The sequence below is a fragment of the Aedes aegypti genome, chromosome 1 (assembly GCF_002204515.2).
Source record: "Aedes aegypti strain LVP_AGWG chromosome 1, AaegL5.0 Primary Assembly, whole genome shotgun sequence".
Classification (NCBI taxonomy): Eukaryota; Metazoa; Arthropoda; class Insecta; order Diptera; family Culicidae; genus Aedes; species Aedes aegypti.
The window spans coordinates 147,488,720-147,506,154 of record NC_035107.1 but is presented as its reverse complement, the minus strand read 5'-3'; the positions used below and the strand labels follow the sequence as shown (position 1 = coordinate 147,506,154).

The following is a 17,435-nucleotide window of genomic DNA, read 5'->3' as shown; positions in this document are numbered from 1 at the left end:
CAAGTCAAACGAAACGAAAAGAAAAATATAAAAATCATTTCAAACCGTGTCGTGCCGCGTTAGAAGTGATTCGCTTGGTGTAAAAGTTGATTTTTTGCATTATTCAATAGTAAAAACCTTGTAAAATAATCAAAATATACAATTTTCGAACATTAGTTTCGTACTGGAAGTACTGGTGTAATCGGAAAGTGCATTTGCGGAGGATTTTCCTGCCGAAAAGAGTTACGTTCTCCTCTCCCAACTCGCCTGCGGTGAAAAATCCAAGATGGCTTTCAACCAAAAGAATCCTCCATGGCAGCGAAATGCCGGACAGAGCCTCGCCGGGATGCAAACGATTGTGAGTTTCCCCCAGGCGCAGCCGGTCTTCAATCAGAGCATGGGTGAGTGTAGCAATTTATGTTAATCTTCGCTAAGGTTTTTTTTTTGATACTGAGACGTATCCTTCATCTCTGCGTTTAAGCTTGAGTACAGTGCCTGTTCGTTTTTGGCAACACGTTCAAAAATTTGCTGTTACCTAATCGAACGAACACTGTACTTCAATGACTCAAAATTTAAGCACGGTGCCCCGCCAAATGGTATATTGAAAAAAAAAACCTTAATTAAGGACCGATTCACAAATTTCATAACGCTAAATGGGGTGGGTGGGTGTCCCTAAGATGTTACAGTTCATACAAAATTTGAAAAACATTCATACAAAAAGCGTTATGAGGGGGTGGGTGGGTGTCAAAAATGGGTCTGGGTCATTTGGCATAAAGGACATTTCTCGCGTAACTTAAAAACGTCGTAAGTAACAAATATAAACAAAACGAGATTTTCATTACAAAGCATTCGTTTTGCACCACTTAACATCACATTAGAACACTCACTATAAAATAATCTATTGAAATCTTGAAAAAATGACCAAAGTTCAAATATGCATTGCCTTTTACCAATTGTTACTTTGGACCTTTGATCAGAGAATCAACCATACGTCCTAAGTAACACCATGATAAAACATGTTACTTAGGACATTCCTCGAATAGCTTTGGAATATATTTCAAATGCCAGAGTTATGTGTCCAAGCATGTCTAAGGCCATGTTTATAAGTATAAAAGGTCACATTGATAGTTTATCAATTAACGTATTCGAAATTCTCATAGCAGCACTGCATCCCAAAATTGTAAACGCTCAAGTAACCAAACGAGAATGAAGTACGTAAAACTGTATATTGGTCGTTTTGCCAAAATAATGTTTTACGTGTTTTACTGGATGGGATCGACATTTTCTCAGCTTTCACTCCTCTCTTCACAAAGTTTACGTATTGAGTGCAAACTAGGGGAATGAAATTGTACAAACTGATGTCATTGTATCGATCCAATCCAGATCCAAAGATGACCAAGCATGTGATTCCCGGTAGCAGCACAAACAATGCTTACGCGCGGCTTGCACGCGCATTGGCAGAGCGATTGATCACCAAAGAAAGGAGAAGCTAAATATATGTGTTTGTTTGGTGCTAGGCGGACCTTTGATCAGAGAACCTACCACATGTCCATTTATGTTTTTTTTTTTATCTAGGAGTTAAAAAAATCTTCTAAAGACTGGCCTGTTGTGTGTATTGTTCATGCATATGCCAGTATACAGATTTGGCGCTGTGTGGGATTCACTTGAGTGCCTACCCACTAAAAAAAACTCTCCTAGGATTCCTTTCAACTGACTTCCCCTCCGGCACCACCTTGCAGTATTACTTCGAAGGAGAGGTGTTATGTGCTGTTTGCACCGCTTCGTTACTTTTCGGCGTATTCTATTTTTGCCATGCTGAGCCCTTTGGCTCCTGTTAGTAGTTAGTAACTCATTTTCGCCATTTAGCGACCCATATCAAGACATTTGCCCATCATGCTAAGCCCTTTGGTTCCTGTTAGCAGCTAGTTACGCTCTCATTAACGCCATTTAACGACCCGTATTAAAACACCCGTGCCAGAAACTCCCTGACGAAGGAAGTTCACTCGGTGCTGGCCGCGTGCCATTTAGCACACCAGGTTCTCGCGCACTACTCGGATAGTCCCCGGCGGCGAATCTACCCTACCCCGACGAAGAGTTCCCCGGAGGTGGAAGTTCTTCCGGTACCGATACTGCCCGGATAGGTGCCGAGGTCGGTCCTGCGATTCCGGTTGGCGGATGACTTCCGGTTCACAGGTGCCCTGACGACCAATTTCCGGTGCTTTTCCACGATCTACTCGGTCTTGTCCCCGACGGTGCCTACCTACCGATTGGGTGCCGAGGTCGGTTCGGCGATTCCGGTTGGAGACTGACTTCCGGTTCACCGGCGCCTCAACGACCCAGAACCAGTACTACGTCGCGTTTTACTCGGTCTAGTATCCCCGGCGGTGGATCTAGCCTACTCCGGTCGCGCCGCGTGCGCCATTTAGCGCTCCATCATCTCGCGCTCTACTCGAATGGTCCCCGACGGCGGATCCATCCTACTCCGACAGAGAGTTCCCCGACGTAGGAAGATCCCCCGAAACCGACCGGGAGTCATTTAGCTCTCCAACATTTGTGCGCGGCTCGGGCAGTATACGACCGGGCTACGAAACCCGACCCGAGTTGTCGCCGCGCGCACTTGCTTGTTCCTCCCTCCACTTCCGCTGAAGCAATGACATTATTTTCATCACCGCCATGTTCACCGCGTTCCACATCACCTCCTAGCTACACATTCTATCCACTACGTTGTCTACGGTTACGTCAGCACCACAAACCGCTGTCATTTCGCTACGTTCCGCAGCAAAACGTGGACACTCGAAAATGACGTGTTCCGGCGACTCCTCTACGACTGGGCACTCAGCGCAGAGCGGCGACTCTGCGTGGCCGAACCTGTGCAGATATTTCTTGAAGCAGCCGTGACCTGATAAGAATTGCGTCAAGTGGAAGTTGACTTCTCCATGGGATATGCTCACCCATTTCGCCAGATTTGGAATAAGGCGATAAGTCCACCTTCCCTTCTCAGCGGTATCCCACTCGCGTTGCCATTTCACCATTGTGTCGGCTCGGGCAATCTTCCGGGCTCCTCTGGTACTACTAGCTTCGTAGCACTCCTTATCCTCTTCTAAAACGTTCCGTCATTCCGGCAATCACGCATACTGCCTCCGAAGATATGGTTCGGTAGGCACTCGCTACCCGCATGGCCATCAGCCTATACGTGCTGCTAAGCTTGACTCGGTTTCTCTTCGTCTTCATTGCGGTTCCCCACGCTGGGCTAGCGTACCTCAGGATCGACGTAGCCACGCTAGACAATAGCCTCCGCTTACTGCTGCAAATCGCCGAGTTATTCGGCATGATCCTGGACAGCGCCGTGGCTGCCCTCGCTGCTTTCTCGCACGCGTAATCGACATGGCAGTTGAAGTTCAGCCGATCGTCGATCATTACGCCGAGGTGTTTTAGCTCCCGCTTTGAGGCTATGGTGTGTTCTCCCACTGTAATCTCAGCCTTCTGCACCACTTTTTGGTTGCTGATAAGCAACAGCTCCGTTTTTTGGTGGGCTATCACCAGTTTCTTCTCGTACATCCAGTTTTCGACTGCGTCCACTGCTTCTGTAGCGAGAACCTCCACCCTTTCCAGTGAGTCACCAATGATCACAAGCGTGATGTCGTCTGCAAATCCAACGATTTTGACGCCTGTTGGCAGCCTAAGCGTCAGCACTCCGTCGTACATATCATTCCACAACGTTGGACCCAGGATAGAGCCCTGTGGAACTCCCGCATTTACCGACCTCGTCTTCTGTCCTTCGCTAGTGCTGTAGCTCAAGACTCGGTTTTCGAAGTAGCTTCCTAGTATCTTGTACAGATAATCCGGAACCTTCATTTTATGTAACGCCACAGCAATGGCTCCCCAGCTTGCACTGTTAAAGGCGTTTCTCACATCTATCGTCACGACAGCACAGTAACGGTTACCTCTCGTTGTTTTTGTCCTTGCTCTTTCGGCTGTGTCAATCACTGTTTTGATGGCATCTACCGTTGACCTTCCTTTCCGGAATCCAAACTGCCACTCCGACAGTCCACGCTCTCCCTCAGTGAACGCCATCAGTCTATTGAGGATGATCCTCTCCAACAGCTTTCCGAGTGTGTCGAGCAAACATATCGGCCGAAACGAGCCTGGTTCACCGGGGGGCTTACCCGGTTTCGGTAGCAGAACCAGTTTTTGCCTTTTCCACTGTGCTGGGAAATGTCCCTCATCTAAGCAGATCTGGAGTGATGTCCGGAACATATCTGGGTTGGCCGTGATAGCTGCTTTCAACGCTACGTTGGGGATACCATCTGGGCCAGGCGCTTTCTTCGGCTTCATTTTCTTGGCCGCCTCTATGAGCTCCTCATTGGTAATGATTGCTCTTTCTTCACCTCCCTGGCCATACGGTGTCGGTGGCCAGACCGTTGGCGCGTGTTGTGGGAACAACCCGTCGACGATAATCTGCAACTTCTCTGGGCATGTTTTAGCGGGTACGGCTGGACCACTGATCTTGGCCATCGCCACCCTGTATGCATCTCCCCACGGATTTGCATTGGCATCGCGACACAACTCCTTAAAGCACGTTCTCTTGCTCAGTGAAATTTCTCTTTTCAGATCGGCTTTCGCCGCCCTCAGTGTTACTCTTCGCTCTTCCCTCTCGCCATCGGTTTTGGCTCTTTGCATCCGTCTCCTGGCTTGGAGGCATCTTTTGCGGAGATTGCCAAGTGTCTCATTCCACCAGTATACCGGACGACGTCTGTATTTCGGCTCGACCTTCCGTGGCATGGTAATGTCGCATGCTCGTACCAGCGCAGCCGTTAACTCCTCCGATCTCAAGTTCAGAACCTGCTCTTCTCTTCTGAGGGCTTCCACGAAAAGCTCTTCGTTGAAACGGTTCGTTTTCCACATCTGCTCATGAGGTGTACTCGCTCTCTGTGAGCATTGTGCTCTTCCACCAATTCTATACCGGACCTCCTGATGATCGCTATGAGTGTACCCATCGCAGACTCTCCAGTTCAGGCTTCCCATCATTACAGGACGACAGACCATCTCTACGGTAGGTACTGGTTGTTCCTTCGTTACCCAAGTCTACGTCCAGCCTTGCCAGCGCTTCTAGTAGACAACGCCCTCTTGCTTTGGTGAGACGGCTGCCCCACTCAACTGCCCAAGCATTGAAGTCGCCAGCGATGACGACTGGTCTCCGGTCGGCTAGCTTATCGGTTATCGGTTTATGTGACATTTATGAATAAACACGATCCTAATGTTACATAGGACAATCGTGACTATAGCTTTGGAATATAGTTCAAACGGCGGAATGATTAGTAGAAGCGCGTCTGAGACCCTGCTTAGAAGTATAGAACAGGGTGGGTGTACGGCTGTCAACTACAAACAAAGCTCGCCTAACAATCATCTCTCGGGCGGGCCGTCCCAAACAGCACAGGTCGAAACGCAGGGCCATGCCAGACAGCAAATACTGATGCATTTCAACACTCAAACAGTGGGATGCCTAGCAGCGTTGTGAGCCAAACCAATACACCCACAAAACATGAACCGTAGGCGAACCCCGTTGCGTATACCGGGTACTATACCCCCCCTGGTATAGAATGCCACTATGACTATTTCGCAATCATTTTAGTCGATATTTTCAAAGTTGCTCTGCCTCTCAATATTGAATACGCTCAAGTAACAAAAAGAGAACGAGGTACACAAAACTGTATTTTGGTCTTTTTGCCAAATCATGTTTTAGACTTACGCTGGATTGGATCAGCATTCTCTCAGCTGCCAATTCTCTTTGCATGTTATCAGCGTATTGAGTTCATGTAGGGAAATGATATTGAGCATCATGATCTTATTGTATCAATCCGATTCAGATCCATGGTCGATGAAGCATATACAGTGGGATTCCGTTTTTGGCATGCATTATTTTTAGCATGCTCCGTTTTTGGCACCCCCCGATTTTGGCAACATTTTTGAATGTTGCTAATTTTTGTAAGTATCATGGTGTCTGTTGCTTTAGTCACTTATACAGCAGGTTAGATACACACCGACTACATTCCAGAGATCCATCTTTTTCGATATTCTTCCTGATGCCACCAAGTACTGCTAAGCGCTTATTTACTTCGGGATGGTCATTGGTCATGCATGCGCAACGTTTCATGGGTTCATTAATCTCCACCAGTATCTCAACTAGAGACCAACCTCTTTTTTTCAGGCATTCATACTGTGTTATCAGCCCACTTGAGTCTGCTATATACACTTGAGTCTAGTAATACACTTAATTAAAAAAAAAACACTTTTCTTCCCATTAAACAGCTCTTTAGAACAAAGCACAAGCATTAAAAATCAGTAACAAAAAGAGTTTTAATCATATTGCTGTTCTTATTTTTATGGAATTACATACATTGCGTATGTAAAAACACACCGCAGTAATAGAAAGAAATAAAGCAAAAAGTCATGTATCTTAACTTTGGAAAAATAATCATAAAATAAATGGTGTTAGTTGAAGTTGAATAAGTTGAATCATTGAATCGTGCGATAAATACGATTGAGAGCATTTTAATCTTTTCTGTGATATCTCTACTGATCTATAAGCTGTCTATCGGAATCCTAAGCGAATAATAGGTTTGAAAGTTGTGATCCTGTGGATTACTAACAATATGCTTCAGGATCCTGTAAATTTCCGTAGGATTTAAACATATATCGAACTCAACTTACAAAACACAACTAAAACTTATTTAAAATAAAAATGATAAGTAGCTTATTTGCGTATTCTATAAAATAACGAGCCGCATTTATGGATCATGTTGTAGCTGTTATTTTTTCCCCTTTTGACTGCAGTCTATTATTCATTATGAGATGCTTTACTTTGTCAGAAAGATAAATTATAGGAGCTATTCTGAACCTACCGATTTATTTTTTTCAAATTTCACGCTAGGGCCCAAAACTTAAACTTACAGAGTTTTATGAATATACCCAGTTATTGAATAAAGGTAGCTTATGTGATTATTGATTTCACATGAGCCAGAAATATAAATAGTATATATTAAGCTTATAAATGTTATGGGAGTTAAAATTATAAGGAAAATGAATTATTTTTCTTATGTTTTGAATCAATTTGGACGAGTAAATGAATGTAGCTCTATCATATGAATATAATCTACTGAACACAAAAGGTTTCATGCTGATTGGCTATGTAAAACGGTGTATAATCCACCATGGCTACAACTGGCGTATGGCCAAAACCGGTGCTTCTACCCTATTTTTTTGGCATTGGTTTCCTACAACACAATTGCCCATTGCACGATGACGTCATCAGAAAATCGCTCTCTTTCCCTCCTTCGGAAAATCTAAAAACAACGGTGCCAATACCTGTCAAAGTTGACAGGTACTGGCACTATTGTTTTCAAGTTTTGTTGAACAGCGAAAGAGAGAGAATTTCGCCATGAAATGCCTAATTGACGGCGCCGTCATCGTCATCATTTCCCACAGCTGTTTCTTGTTTGCGCCGAATGCAACACAGTCGTCACCACTCGTCGTGCAGTGGGTAACTCACACACGAACAAGTCAAGCGTGTGCTAGAATAAGGGCGTAAGTCGCATGATCGATTTCTCTTCATCGATCGATGAAGCTCAATTTGGTCATATAAATCCTCCATTGCACTGAGCTTTTTAGATCGGCGGCTGCTACTCGAAGATTGGCGTCAGTTTGCGCCATAATTGAATCGATTAGCTGCTGCTGTTGATGGAACACTTTGTGGGTGTCAATTCCGTTTTTCAAATTATGCTGGCAATCCACAATGGTCGGGCTCCATATAAAGGGGTGGCCAAAACTACCAAAAACTTTTTTGAGATTTTTATGTTTTTTATCATTTTAAAATATACCTCATGTGTTATATTATTATGATCCTTAAGGTGAAAGTTCATTGAGCACGTAAACATAATGTTGCACAGAATTATGTAGGCAGTATTACTAGCACACATTTCATACAAAATATTATTGTCGATATGAATTCATCAACAACTTCATAAAAGCTCAAAATCACAATTTATTTCATTTGGTAGTGAAAACATGGTTTTTGACCAAAATTATAAGCATTTTTCACACCATGCGGGTGTTGTTTACTTTTTTTGGCAGTTTTTTCCTCTCTTCTCTCGCTTCTCACGGACGGAGAAAATTGCCATCAGTATGCATTTTTGAATTCTACAGTCAATTGTACTGTATAATATCATATATTCATTTTTGCTGTTAAATTGCTTCGTACATTGTATTTCTACGCAGAACAATGTTTTGCAACACTTGTGACATTGTACACCATTTGAGTGTTATGAAATTGTAAAATACGTGGTTGCAGCAAGTGTATGAATATCCAAACAATTTAAATTCCAAACATAAAAGCTGACATCACTTCCAATCAGTGAGAGCAGCGCATCCGATTCATAAACAAAGTTGGCTCAGTGAATTCACGTTCCGGAGCTGTTTTCGAGCACAAATTGACGAATATAAGTGATCCCAGGAGCATTGTGCGTGAAAAATCAAAGTGTTTCAAGTATTGAATTAGATTTTTGAAGTGCTACGGTGAGTAGAAATACGATTAAAAGTGAGTTTTAGAACGGGCACCGAAAAGCCAACAAACAATATTTCGGTGCGTGAAGAAGAAGTGATTCGGTAGTGCGTGGTATTTTACAACACAAATCACAACAATAAATACGTGTTTGCATTCAAAAACTGGTAATTTGTGAAAAACACATTAAGGAATGCTTTCAGTTGAGAAACCACCCCTCTAAAATAAGATTAGTAACATTAAATAATCATTTTTTTGTGATCGCTCTCGAACACTGTCGAACACTCTCGAACATTGTGAGAAGCGTGGAAGGAGGGAGCGGAAAGTGAAGGGGGGAGTAAGGTGCCATATTAGAGGCCATTTTGGTACTCAAGGAGATATGTCCTTAATTGAAATTGAACTAAAATTTGAATTTCTTTGACTTTTATGAAGTCTAACTGGTCGAAGTCGAAAAATTGAAAAAATTAACAATAAAGTAAAGTACATAATTCATATTTAACAAGTGCAATATTTCCCCAAAGTTATGCACTATCTAAAAGCTTATAGTTTAACACTTTTATCGAGCATGAGGATGGAAAAAAATATTTGGTTGAAGTTTTAGTACTATCCAATATTATACTTTAGTAATTTTGATGATTTTGAACATGAAAAACAACTCTTGTCGCGTCATGTCCCCACCATTTCGAATATTGCACATCAAAAAGCATCCTTAGATCTTACAAAAAACGTTTATTTTTTTTGCAGAAATTTGCTGATTTTCAAGTTAGAGCTTTTTGAATAATTCAATATTTTACATATATTTAGATGATATTTTCCATACAAAGTTCATATAAAATGTATTTAACCACTCTTTACACATTTTGAACAAACTCGGTCACATACAAACAAAATTTGTGCTTTCAGCCAAATTTTATTTTACTTCCAATAAAAAAAAACTTAAGATAAAGATTACGAAATTTGTGAATAACCCCTTCTGAAACAACAAAAACGCCAAAATAATATATTTAGATTATATATTTCATCGCTTAAGGCGATAAAACTAGTAAAACTAGGCCAAACTTCATTTTTCCGACCATTGTGCAATCGTCGCAGAGATGAACCATATTCATATAGGGCAAACGCTCCCTTAGTGGAGGTAGCTCCAATAGTGGAGGTAGTGTGTTTTGGCATGTTTCATGCTAATAAATGATTATGTGATATTTTTGTATTATGTACGATGCGAAAATGATACAAGTAATCGAATAATATTCATGAAATTTAACCGTAAAACTATTTAAAACAATTATTTTGCTTAATTTTTTTGCTCCTTTGCACCTATAGTGGTGCATTAGTACTCATAGTGGAGGGTCCCATAAGAAATCAATGGTTTGCGCCACTAAAGGAACCATCCTTAAAATATACCTCCACTAAAGGAACAGTGTTCCTATTATTGGTGCAAGGCTTTTTGCAGGCAAATTTCAAATGAATCGTGATTTTTATACATTTGAATGATAGAAGGATTTGAGATCTATCGAATGATACGTTAAAATCATATATTTCATGATCTTAACACCGTGTTTTAGCAGTTTTCTCTTAGGTGCACCACTAATGGTACACTTGCCCTATGATAAGATAAAACTCTCCTGATGCCGTTGCACACCAATGCATGCCGCGTAGTAGTTTTTGCGTCTACACCCGACGATGTGATCATGTTTATTATACATGGGTACCAAGACTTTTTTGTGTCACGAACTCTTTCGACTTCCTGGAAAGCCAGGGAATTTAATTTTTGACCTGAAAAATCAGTGAATTTCACTTGAGGCCTGAAAAAAATATTTATAGGTACTGTGGTCCAATATTCAAATAATTCGTGGATTTAAATTTAAGTTTGTCTGCAAAGTTATTTCTGAGGTCAAATCAGAAATTGTATTGGACGAAATTACTTAGCATAAAACTGGTTTAGATTCCGAGAAAAAGTCTACCCAGTCTCCCCTGTTAACAAAATTTTGTTGCTACATTCGCAGGGCTTCAGCAACAACAAAACCTGTCGTTGATCCCGCAAATGGGTCTTCAGCAGCAGCAGATCTACTCGCAAGCCGTTCAATATCCGACGTCTCGTGCGATTAATACGATCGCCTTCCAAAACCAACCGCAAGCCCAACAGTCGGCTCAGGTCGGCCAGGGTTCTTCAAAGTTCAACCCGAATCAGCGCGTGTTCAGCGGAACTGGCCACGTCACCAAGGTCCAAAATGATTTCGGTTTCATCGACGAGGAAGTGTTCTTCCACAAGAACGTTTGCAAGGGCCTTTTTCCGAAGGTGGGCGATCGCGTCCTGGTCGAAGCGGCCTACAATCAAAACATGCCCTTCAAATGGAATGCAACCAGAGTGCAAGTTCTCCAGTCCGCTTCATCGAGCTCGGTCAACAGCAGCAGCTCCTCCAGGCATGCTTCGAATTACGGTTCGAGCCAAACGTCCAATGCCGATCGGTCTGGACGAAGCCGATATTCCCCGCGGAAATCATCGCCGGATCGTCATGGACATCGATCCTCGAATCGCGACTCACGTCATCGCGATGCCGACGTAAGAAACAGTTTTGGGGCGTTCACGTTAAAAAGAGATATGTATAAAATTGTTCAATTGCAGGATGACGACCGTCGCCGCCGTCGTGACGATCGTGACAATGATCGACATCGCGAGAAGCGTGATCGTAGCTCGGAACGGGATCGACGCGATCGCGAGAGAAGCCCCGTGCGAAAGCTGTCTCCAAAACGCAGGAAGGTACGCCCAATTCCTCGCTATATGGTGCAAATGCCGAAGCAGCTGTTAACTCTGTAAGTATCGAGTAGATTTGTGATAAATTTTAAGTAACATCACGACTTGATATTTTTTTCAGCAAATCCGTTGACATTCTCGAGCTTCGGCGCCGTTATCATACTTTGTACATCCCTTCGGACTTTTTCTCGTCCGAGGTACGCTGGGTGGATGCATTCCCGCCTAACGCGCCGTTCTCAATTCGTAAACCGTGTGCATTCCATGTAATGCACAAAGACGTGGAACCGTTGCATCCCAACGATGTCAACCTGGAACCGGCGGATGCTGACTACCTCTACAGCGCCAAGGTGATGTTGATGGGCACACCTCCGCTGGCCGACTTTTACCAGAAGTGCTTTACCACTACTGAAGATCGAGAGCGTCACGACGAGGATCCCGATCACGTCCACCCGACACGTCTGATCAACTTCTTGGTGGGCATTCGCGGCAAGAACGAAACCATGGCTATCGGAGGACCATGGTCACCGTCATTGGATGGGGAAAATCCACACTCCAATCCGAATGTGCTCATCAAAACCGCAATACGCACGTGCAAAGGACTGACCGGGATTGATCTCTCCAACTGCACTCGCTGGTAAGTGTCAGCTTCAGATGTTCTAGCATACTCTGGCTAAGTTCTTCTACTTGTTTTTTCTTTATCGTGAGGTGTGCTTCCGGGTTAATCATGTACACGGTATAATATCTCAAGCGGTTCCCTTTCTTAAAAAGACGGTTTTTTAAGGATTAGTTGAGTTTTCTTCATATTGCTGACCTGTTATTATTTCTATTATGGTCATTGGCGTAGCTAGGATATTTTGCTGGAGGGGGCCTAGCAAATTCTTATTTTACAGAAGTAATGTCGGTCGCAACAATCATAATTTTTACAAATTTCGAAGTTTGCATAGTTTGTTATTTTGACTGACAACGCTGCACATCACTGATATGTGTAAATTTATATTTTCACAGCGTATAATATTACTTATTTATCTGATGCAGTAGAAAAATTCATCAAAAGTTCTTCCAAAGAACTCACGATGAATATCCCTTGTGATCCTTCAACGAACTTTCCAATTCAACCATGTGTTCCTACGCTCCTCATGAATTATTTCCATACCTTTTTCAGTGCTTTTTCCAAGCACTCCTTTACAGTTTTCAATGAGTTCTTTCTGGGATACTCACGGAAAATAATTTCTGGGATCAGTAGTTATTAATCAACAGATTTTTCCTGAAATTTCTATAGACCTAAGCGCAGATACCAAAAAATGTATCGAACAATCGCCACCGAGAATGCTTTAGAAATTCTTCTAAACATTCCTTCAGGAAGGTTCTCTTTGCCCTTATTCCATATAAATTGAAATTGATATTTAAAAATATCGTCCAGTTGTTCAACAATAATTTGTTTATGATTTTCTAGAATTACTAAGGATTTCTCCAAGAAATTCTAGAAGTCTCACCATAATTATCTTAAAGCTCACCAAGCAAGGGTTCTTTCCACAAATTCTTCAAAGAGTTTATCAACAGTTTTTCCAACTTTACCTTTGAGGTTTCTCTTCAGATTCCTTCAAAACATATTTCAGAATGATTCAAGGATTACTTGGAGGATTCCTCCCAATATTCCATTAGACTTTCATGAGCAAATTAACAGGATTCAATGGGGAAAAAGCTCTTAAAGATTTCTTAGAAAAGTTGCCGCAGATCTATCTGCATTTTTTGCATAACATTGCAGATTTCTATAACAAAATATAGAAAACAAAGACGTAGTCCTACGTCAAAACAATTTGATGTTATATCGTATTCCTTCAAAACTCTCTAAAAAAAACGTTTAAAAGATTTTCAAAAACTCTTCCGTAAAAATACTCAGAAGTTACCTGAGCAATCTGTTCAGGGATTCAGAGAATTATATCATTGTTTTATTTCCTTCGAGGTATCGTCCTAGTATTCTTCCGAAAAATTCACCAAAGATCCATCCAACTATTTTTCAAAGATTTCTTTCCTTAGATAGCACTAGGGGATTTTGTAAAGAAATTTTTCAAAAGATTTACTACAGGATTTTGCCATTCATGCTTGAACTTTTCAAATAATTCTCTAGAAATTCTGTCAGGCATTCGTTTAGGTGCTTCATATTACCCTAACAAAATTCCGAATGTTTATTCCGGGATTCTTTGGTAGATAACATCTAGAAATCTATCCACTCTCTATTTCTGGTTCAAAACCTACTCCAGGAACTCCTCAACATATTTTTTATAGTTGCCTTTACAAATTACTTTAAAACAACACACTAGGCACACTAAATTCCTGCCGGAAAATTCAAAAATTTTGCGTAGACTTTCTGAAATTTCGAAAAAATTCCTGACGGTAAACCTCACAGAAAAACTTGAGTGTTACTTAGGATTTAGTTCAAAAATAATATTTTCGTTTTTATCGTTGTTCACTTTAATTTTTACTGGAGGTATTTATTTAAAACATTTTAGAATATATTATACATGAACTCCGAAGTTTAATTACAAATTACGAATATATTGAAGTAGAAACCATTTTTTTCCTATTTGAAAAAAAAATCCAAACATACTTTCTTGGAGGAACTATTTTTAATTATTGAGGTAGAACTGTAGAAGTGTAAAGCAAAAATATTGGCGATATTTTTAAGAACATTGCCAAAAATAACTCGTGGTAATACTTTACTTTACTGAATGTGAATCTTGAAGATAAATTGAAAAAAAAAAATGTCGAGGATCCCTGATAAACTTTTACCTGATTGTGCTATTTTTAAAAACTTCTAGGATTTATCCTTAATCTTTAGATTCTTTTAAATGTTGCTTTTCGGAATATGAAAAGATTTTTAAACCAAATTCCTCTAGAAAGCGTCATGCGACGGAAGGAAAAACAACAAAATATTGAAGCAGGAGGAAACAAAAGATAGGCAACGGAAAATCGTATCATTGTACCTGCCACCAGTGTCTGCATATTTCAATATACAGCCAACAACGCCGATCCTCATTAGGCTCCGTCATCGTTGAATTCTTCTTTGTGTGAATGTTTGTTTGACAATACAGTATTGGACAAAACATTTGCAACTTTTTCGATTTTCCATACAAAATGACCAACTTTGGTAAGCTAGATCTCAGTTATTTATGGACCGATTTGAATGAAATTTTCACAGAACATCAGATATAACTTGAATTTTAACATATATTTTTGTATAATTTTTCCAATCACGAGTTTACAAGTTATAATGGTTTAACTAAAGTGTAATTTTCGACGAAAAATTCAAAACAATTTATCTCAAAATTTGATAGCTCCACACAAAAACTGTCTTCAGAAAACTTGTTCATCTTGTTAACAGCTACAACTTTGCTGAAGATACTATGAAGCTATTCCTCCAATATGTTTAGTTATGTCATTTATAAAAAGTCGACAAAAAATTCACTTTAGTCAAACCGTTACTGCTTTTGATTTTGTGATTGGAAAAATCACTCAAAAATATATGTTAAAATTCATGTTATGTCTGATGTTCTGCCAAAATTTCATTCAAATCGGTCCATAAATAGCTGAGATATAGCTTACCAAAGTTGGCCATTTTGTATAAAAAATCGAAAAAGTTGCAAATGTTTTGTCCAATACTGTACATGCACGAATCTGGTAGAAAGTGCATTCAGTTTTTCAATTACTTTTGCTACACTAATTCTCATCCACTACTGGCATTCAAATTCAATTTCACTAGTGAAAAAAATCATTTCCGTCAGAATACCCCACAAAACATCCGCAAATTGCAAAAGTTGTATTTTTTTATTAAAAGACAATCATGATTCATCAACTGGAGGCATCACGTTGCCGTTTTCTTACGCCAGTAATATAAAATTCATTTGTAATTTTTTATATTCAATTTTCAATTTCAGTGCCTCTAGGTGAAACTGAATTTTGAAATGACACCAACAGTGGGTGAAACTGAATGTGTGCGTGTGTTGCACCCACTCTCTTTATCGTCGCATTCGCACTCGAAGTCAGATTGGCTTCTTGCTAGCGGAGTTTGTTTTTGTTCATTTTCGCACTGATCGGGTATCATTCGGCTGAATTTTGACGACACTGCCTGCCACACGATATACGAATGCGAAAATGGCAACTTTGGCAAAGAAAGCTCTCAGTTAATAACTGTGGAAGTGCTCATAACAACACTAAGCTGAGAAGCAGGCTCTGTTCCAGTGAGGACGTTAATGCCAAGAAGAAGAAGAAGAAGAAGGCAACGGAAAAACGAAAAATAAGTGATTATTTCAAATGACGTAAATGATTTCAGGATAAATAAAACCTCTCTATATTTAAAGAAATGTTTAAGGAAGCTCCTTACTAATTTCTTTATGTGTATCTTAATAAATTTCTTTGCCCTACCAAGTTATTTTGCTAAATGTTTGTCCACGATTCCGCTATGCTGATTTAGGAAGCAAAAGTATTACTGGGGTTTTTAAACAAAATTCCTGAAGATTCTAAGGCAAGAGACTTTGGCATCTTCGGACTTCGGATAGTTGTAGTCATGTGTCTTGACACTCTGAACTCAGAATCTTGAATGAAGTTTATTGAAATGAAAGTAAAAGGAGAAAGTTCTATGGGTATGCTGCACGAGCGAAGTGAGTGCGTTTGTAAAACATTGCATGGCCATGTACCGCACATGTGGCAACAGTTACGAAGGTTTCAAAACAAGGGATTGAGGAGAGTTTAACTGCTGACTGGGAGGTCGCAGTTGTTTATGCATATTTTGGTACTGACTGTGAGGTCGTCGTAAATTTAGGAAAGCAATTAAAATAGGATATCTTTAATGAAAATGTTTACCATATGTGGGTCATGGGTACAGTACTGAATTATGAGAAAGGTAGTAATGCTACTACACCTCCCCTCTTAGCGAAGAATGGTGTAACCATTCGGAAAATGAAAAATAAAAGAAAATAAATTTTGGAAATAAACTCACTTCGTCGTTTCACATTATTTGATATTTTTATTACAAGTCTGTATGTTTAATAAGCCTGGATTTATGAACTTTTAATATGTTTGTTGAAATTTCGTGTTTAATGATAGCATTGGCGTTATCCAGCTCTATTACAATGTATGGTCCCTCTTGAACAGAATCTAATTTCCTTATAGCTTCTAATTTTAGATAAACTTTATCTCCTACGCTGAGTGATGTTTGATTTATTAGTTTATTGGCATTATTTGTTCTAATTTGTTTAACATTTTCTATTTGTTTGAAAATATGGTGATGTATATTCTGCAATTTGAATTTAAGCTCATTTACGTATGTTTCATAGTTATATACCGGATCTATTTGATTTACATTTATCTGATCGAATTGATTTACTGACTTTCCAAAAACTATTTCAAAGGGCGTATAATTGTGGTTTGTATTTGGTGTAGTGTTATAGCTAAAACAGTAATAGGTTAACCAGTTATCCCAATTATTTTTCAGATTGTTGACAAAGAACCGCAGATATTCATTGAGACATCTGTGATTCCTTTCCAACGCTCCTAAAGTTTGTGGATGGTAAGCTGTTGCTAAGGTATGATCAATATTTAGTAATTTGCAAACTGAATCGAAAACGCCTTTATATTCCGTGCCTTGGTCAGTTCTGATTGCCTTCATCGGTCCATATATTAAAATACATCCCTCTACTACAGCTCTGGCAATTGTATCGGCTGTTTTGTCAGGGATAGGAATATCAATTATATATTTACTCAGATCGCATTGAATTGTTACTGCGTATCTGTTTCCTTTATCGCTAATAGTGAAAGGTCCAATTGTATCTATTGCAATTATGTCAAATACTTTAGTTGGAGTTGTTGTTTTCACCATGCTCTCTTGTACTCCCAAAAAATGTTTATTCTTTTTGCAACTTTCACATGATTTGACAAATTTAGTGACAATGTATTTCATATTTGGAAAATTATATAAATTTTTAAGTTTTTTGTATAAACGGTTAATTCCAACATGTCCTCCAATTAATGTCTTATGGTGATGTTCTAAAATGGATTGAATTTCATTTTGATCGGTGACTATTTTGGGGGATTTAAAAATAATTATCGAAATTTCTTTAAGTATATGATTTCCTATAGCTTTAAAATCAT

At 40.0% G+C, this 17,435-nt stretch overlaps 1 protein-coding gene across 1 annotated transcript in view; it reads left to right on the top strand.

Moving 5' to 3' along the window:
• Positions 1-14: 14 nt before the first annotated feature.
• LOC5575286 (cell division cycle and apoptosis regulator protein 1) overlaps positions 15-17,435 on the top strand; it is an 84,850-nt gene continuing 67,429 nt past the window's right edge. Inside the window, exons 1-4 of the mRNA XM_021850518.1 lie at positions 15-380; positions 10,540-11,096; positions 11,160-11,347; positions 11,410-11,922. Coding sequence (XP_021706210.1) covers positions 266-380; positions 10,540-11,096; positions 11,160-11,347; positions 11,410-11,922 — 1,373 coding nt within the window. The 5' untranslated portion in view covers positions 15-265. The remainder of the gene's footprint in view (positions 381-10,539; positions 11,097-11,159; positions 11,348-11,409; positions 11,923-17,435) is intronic.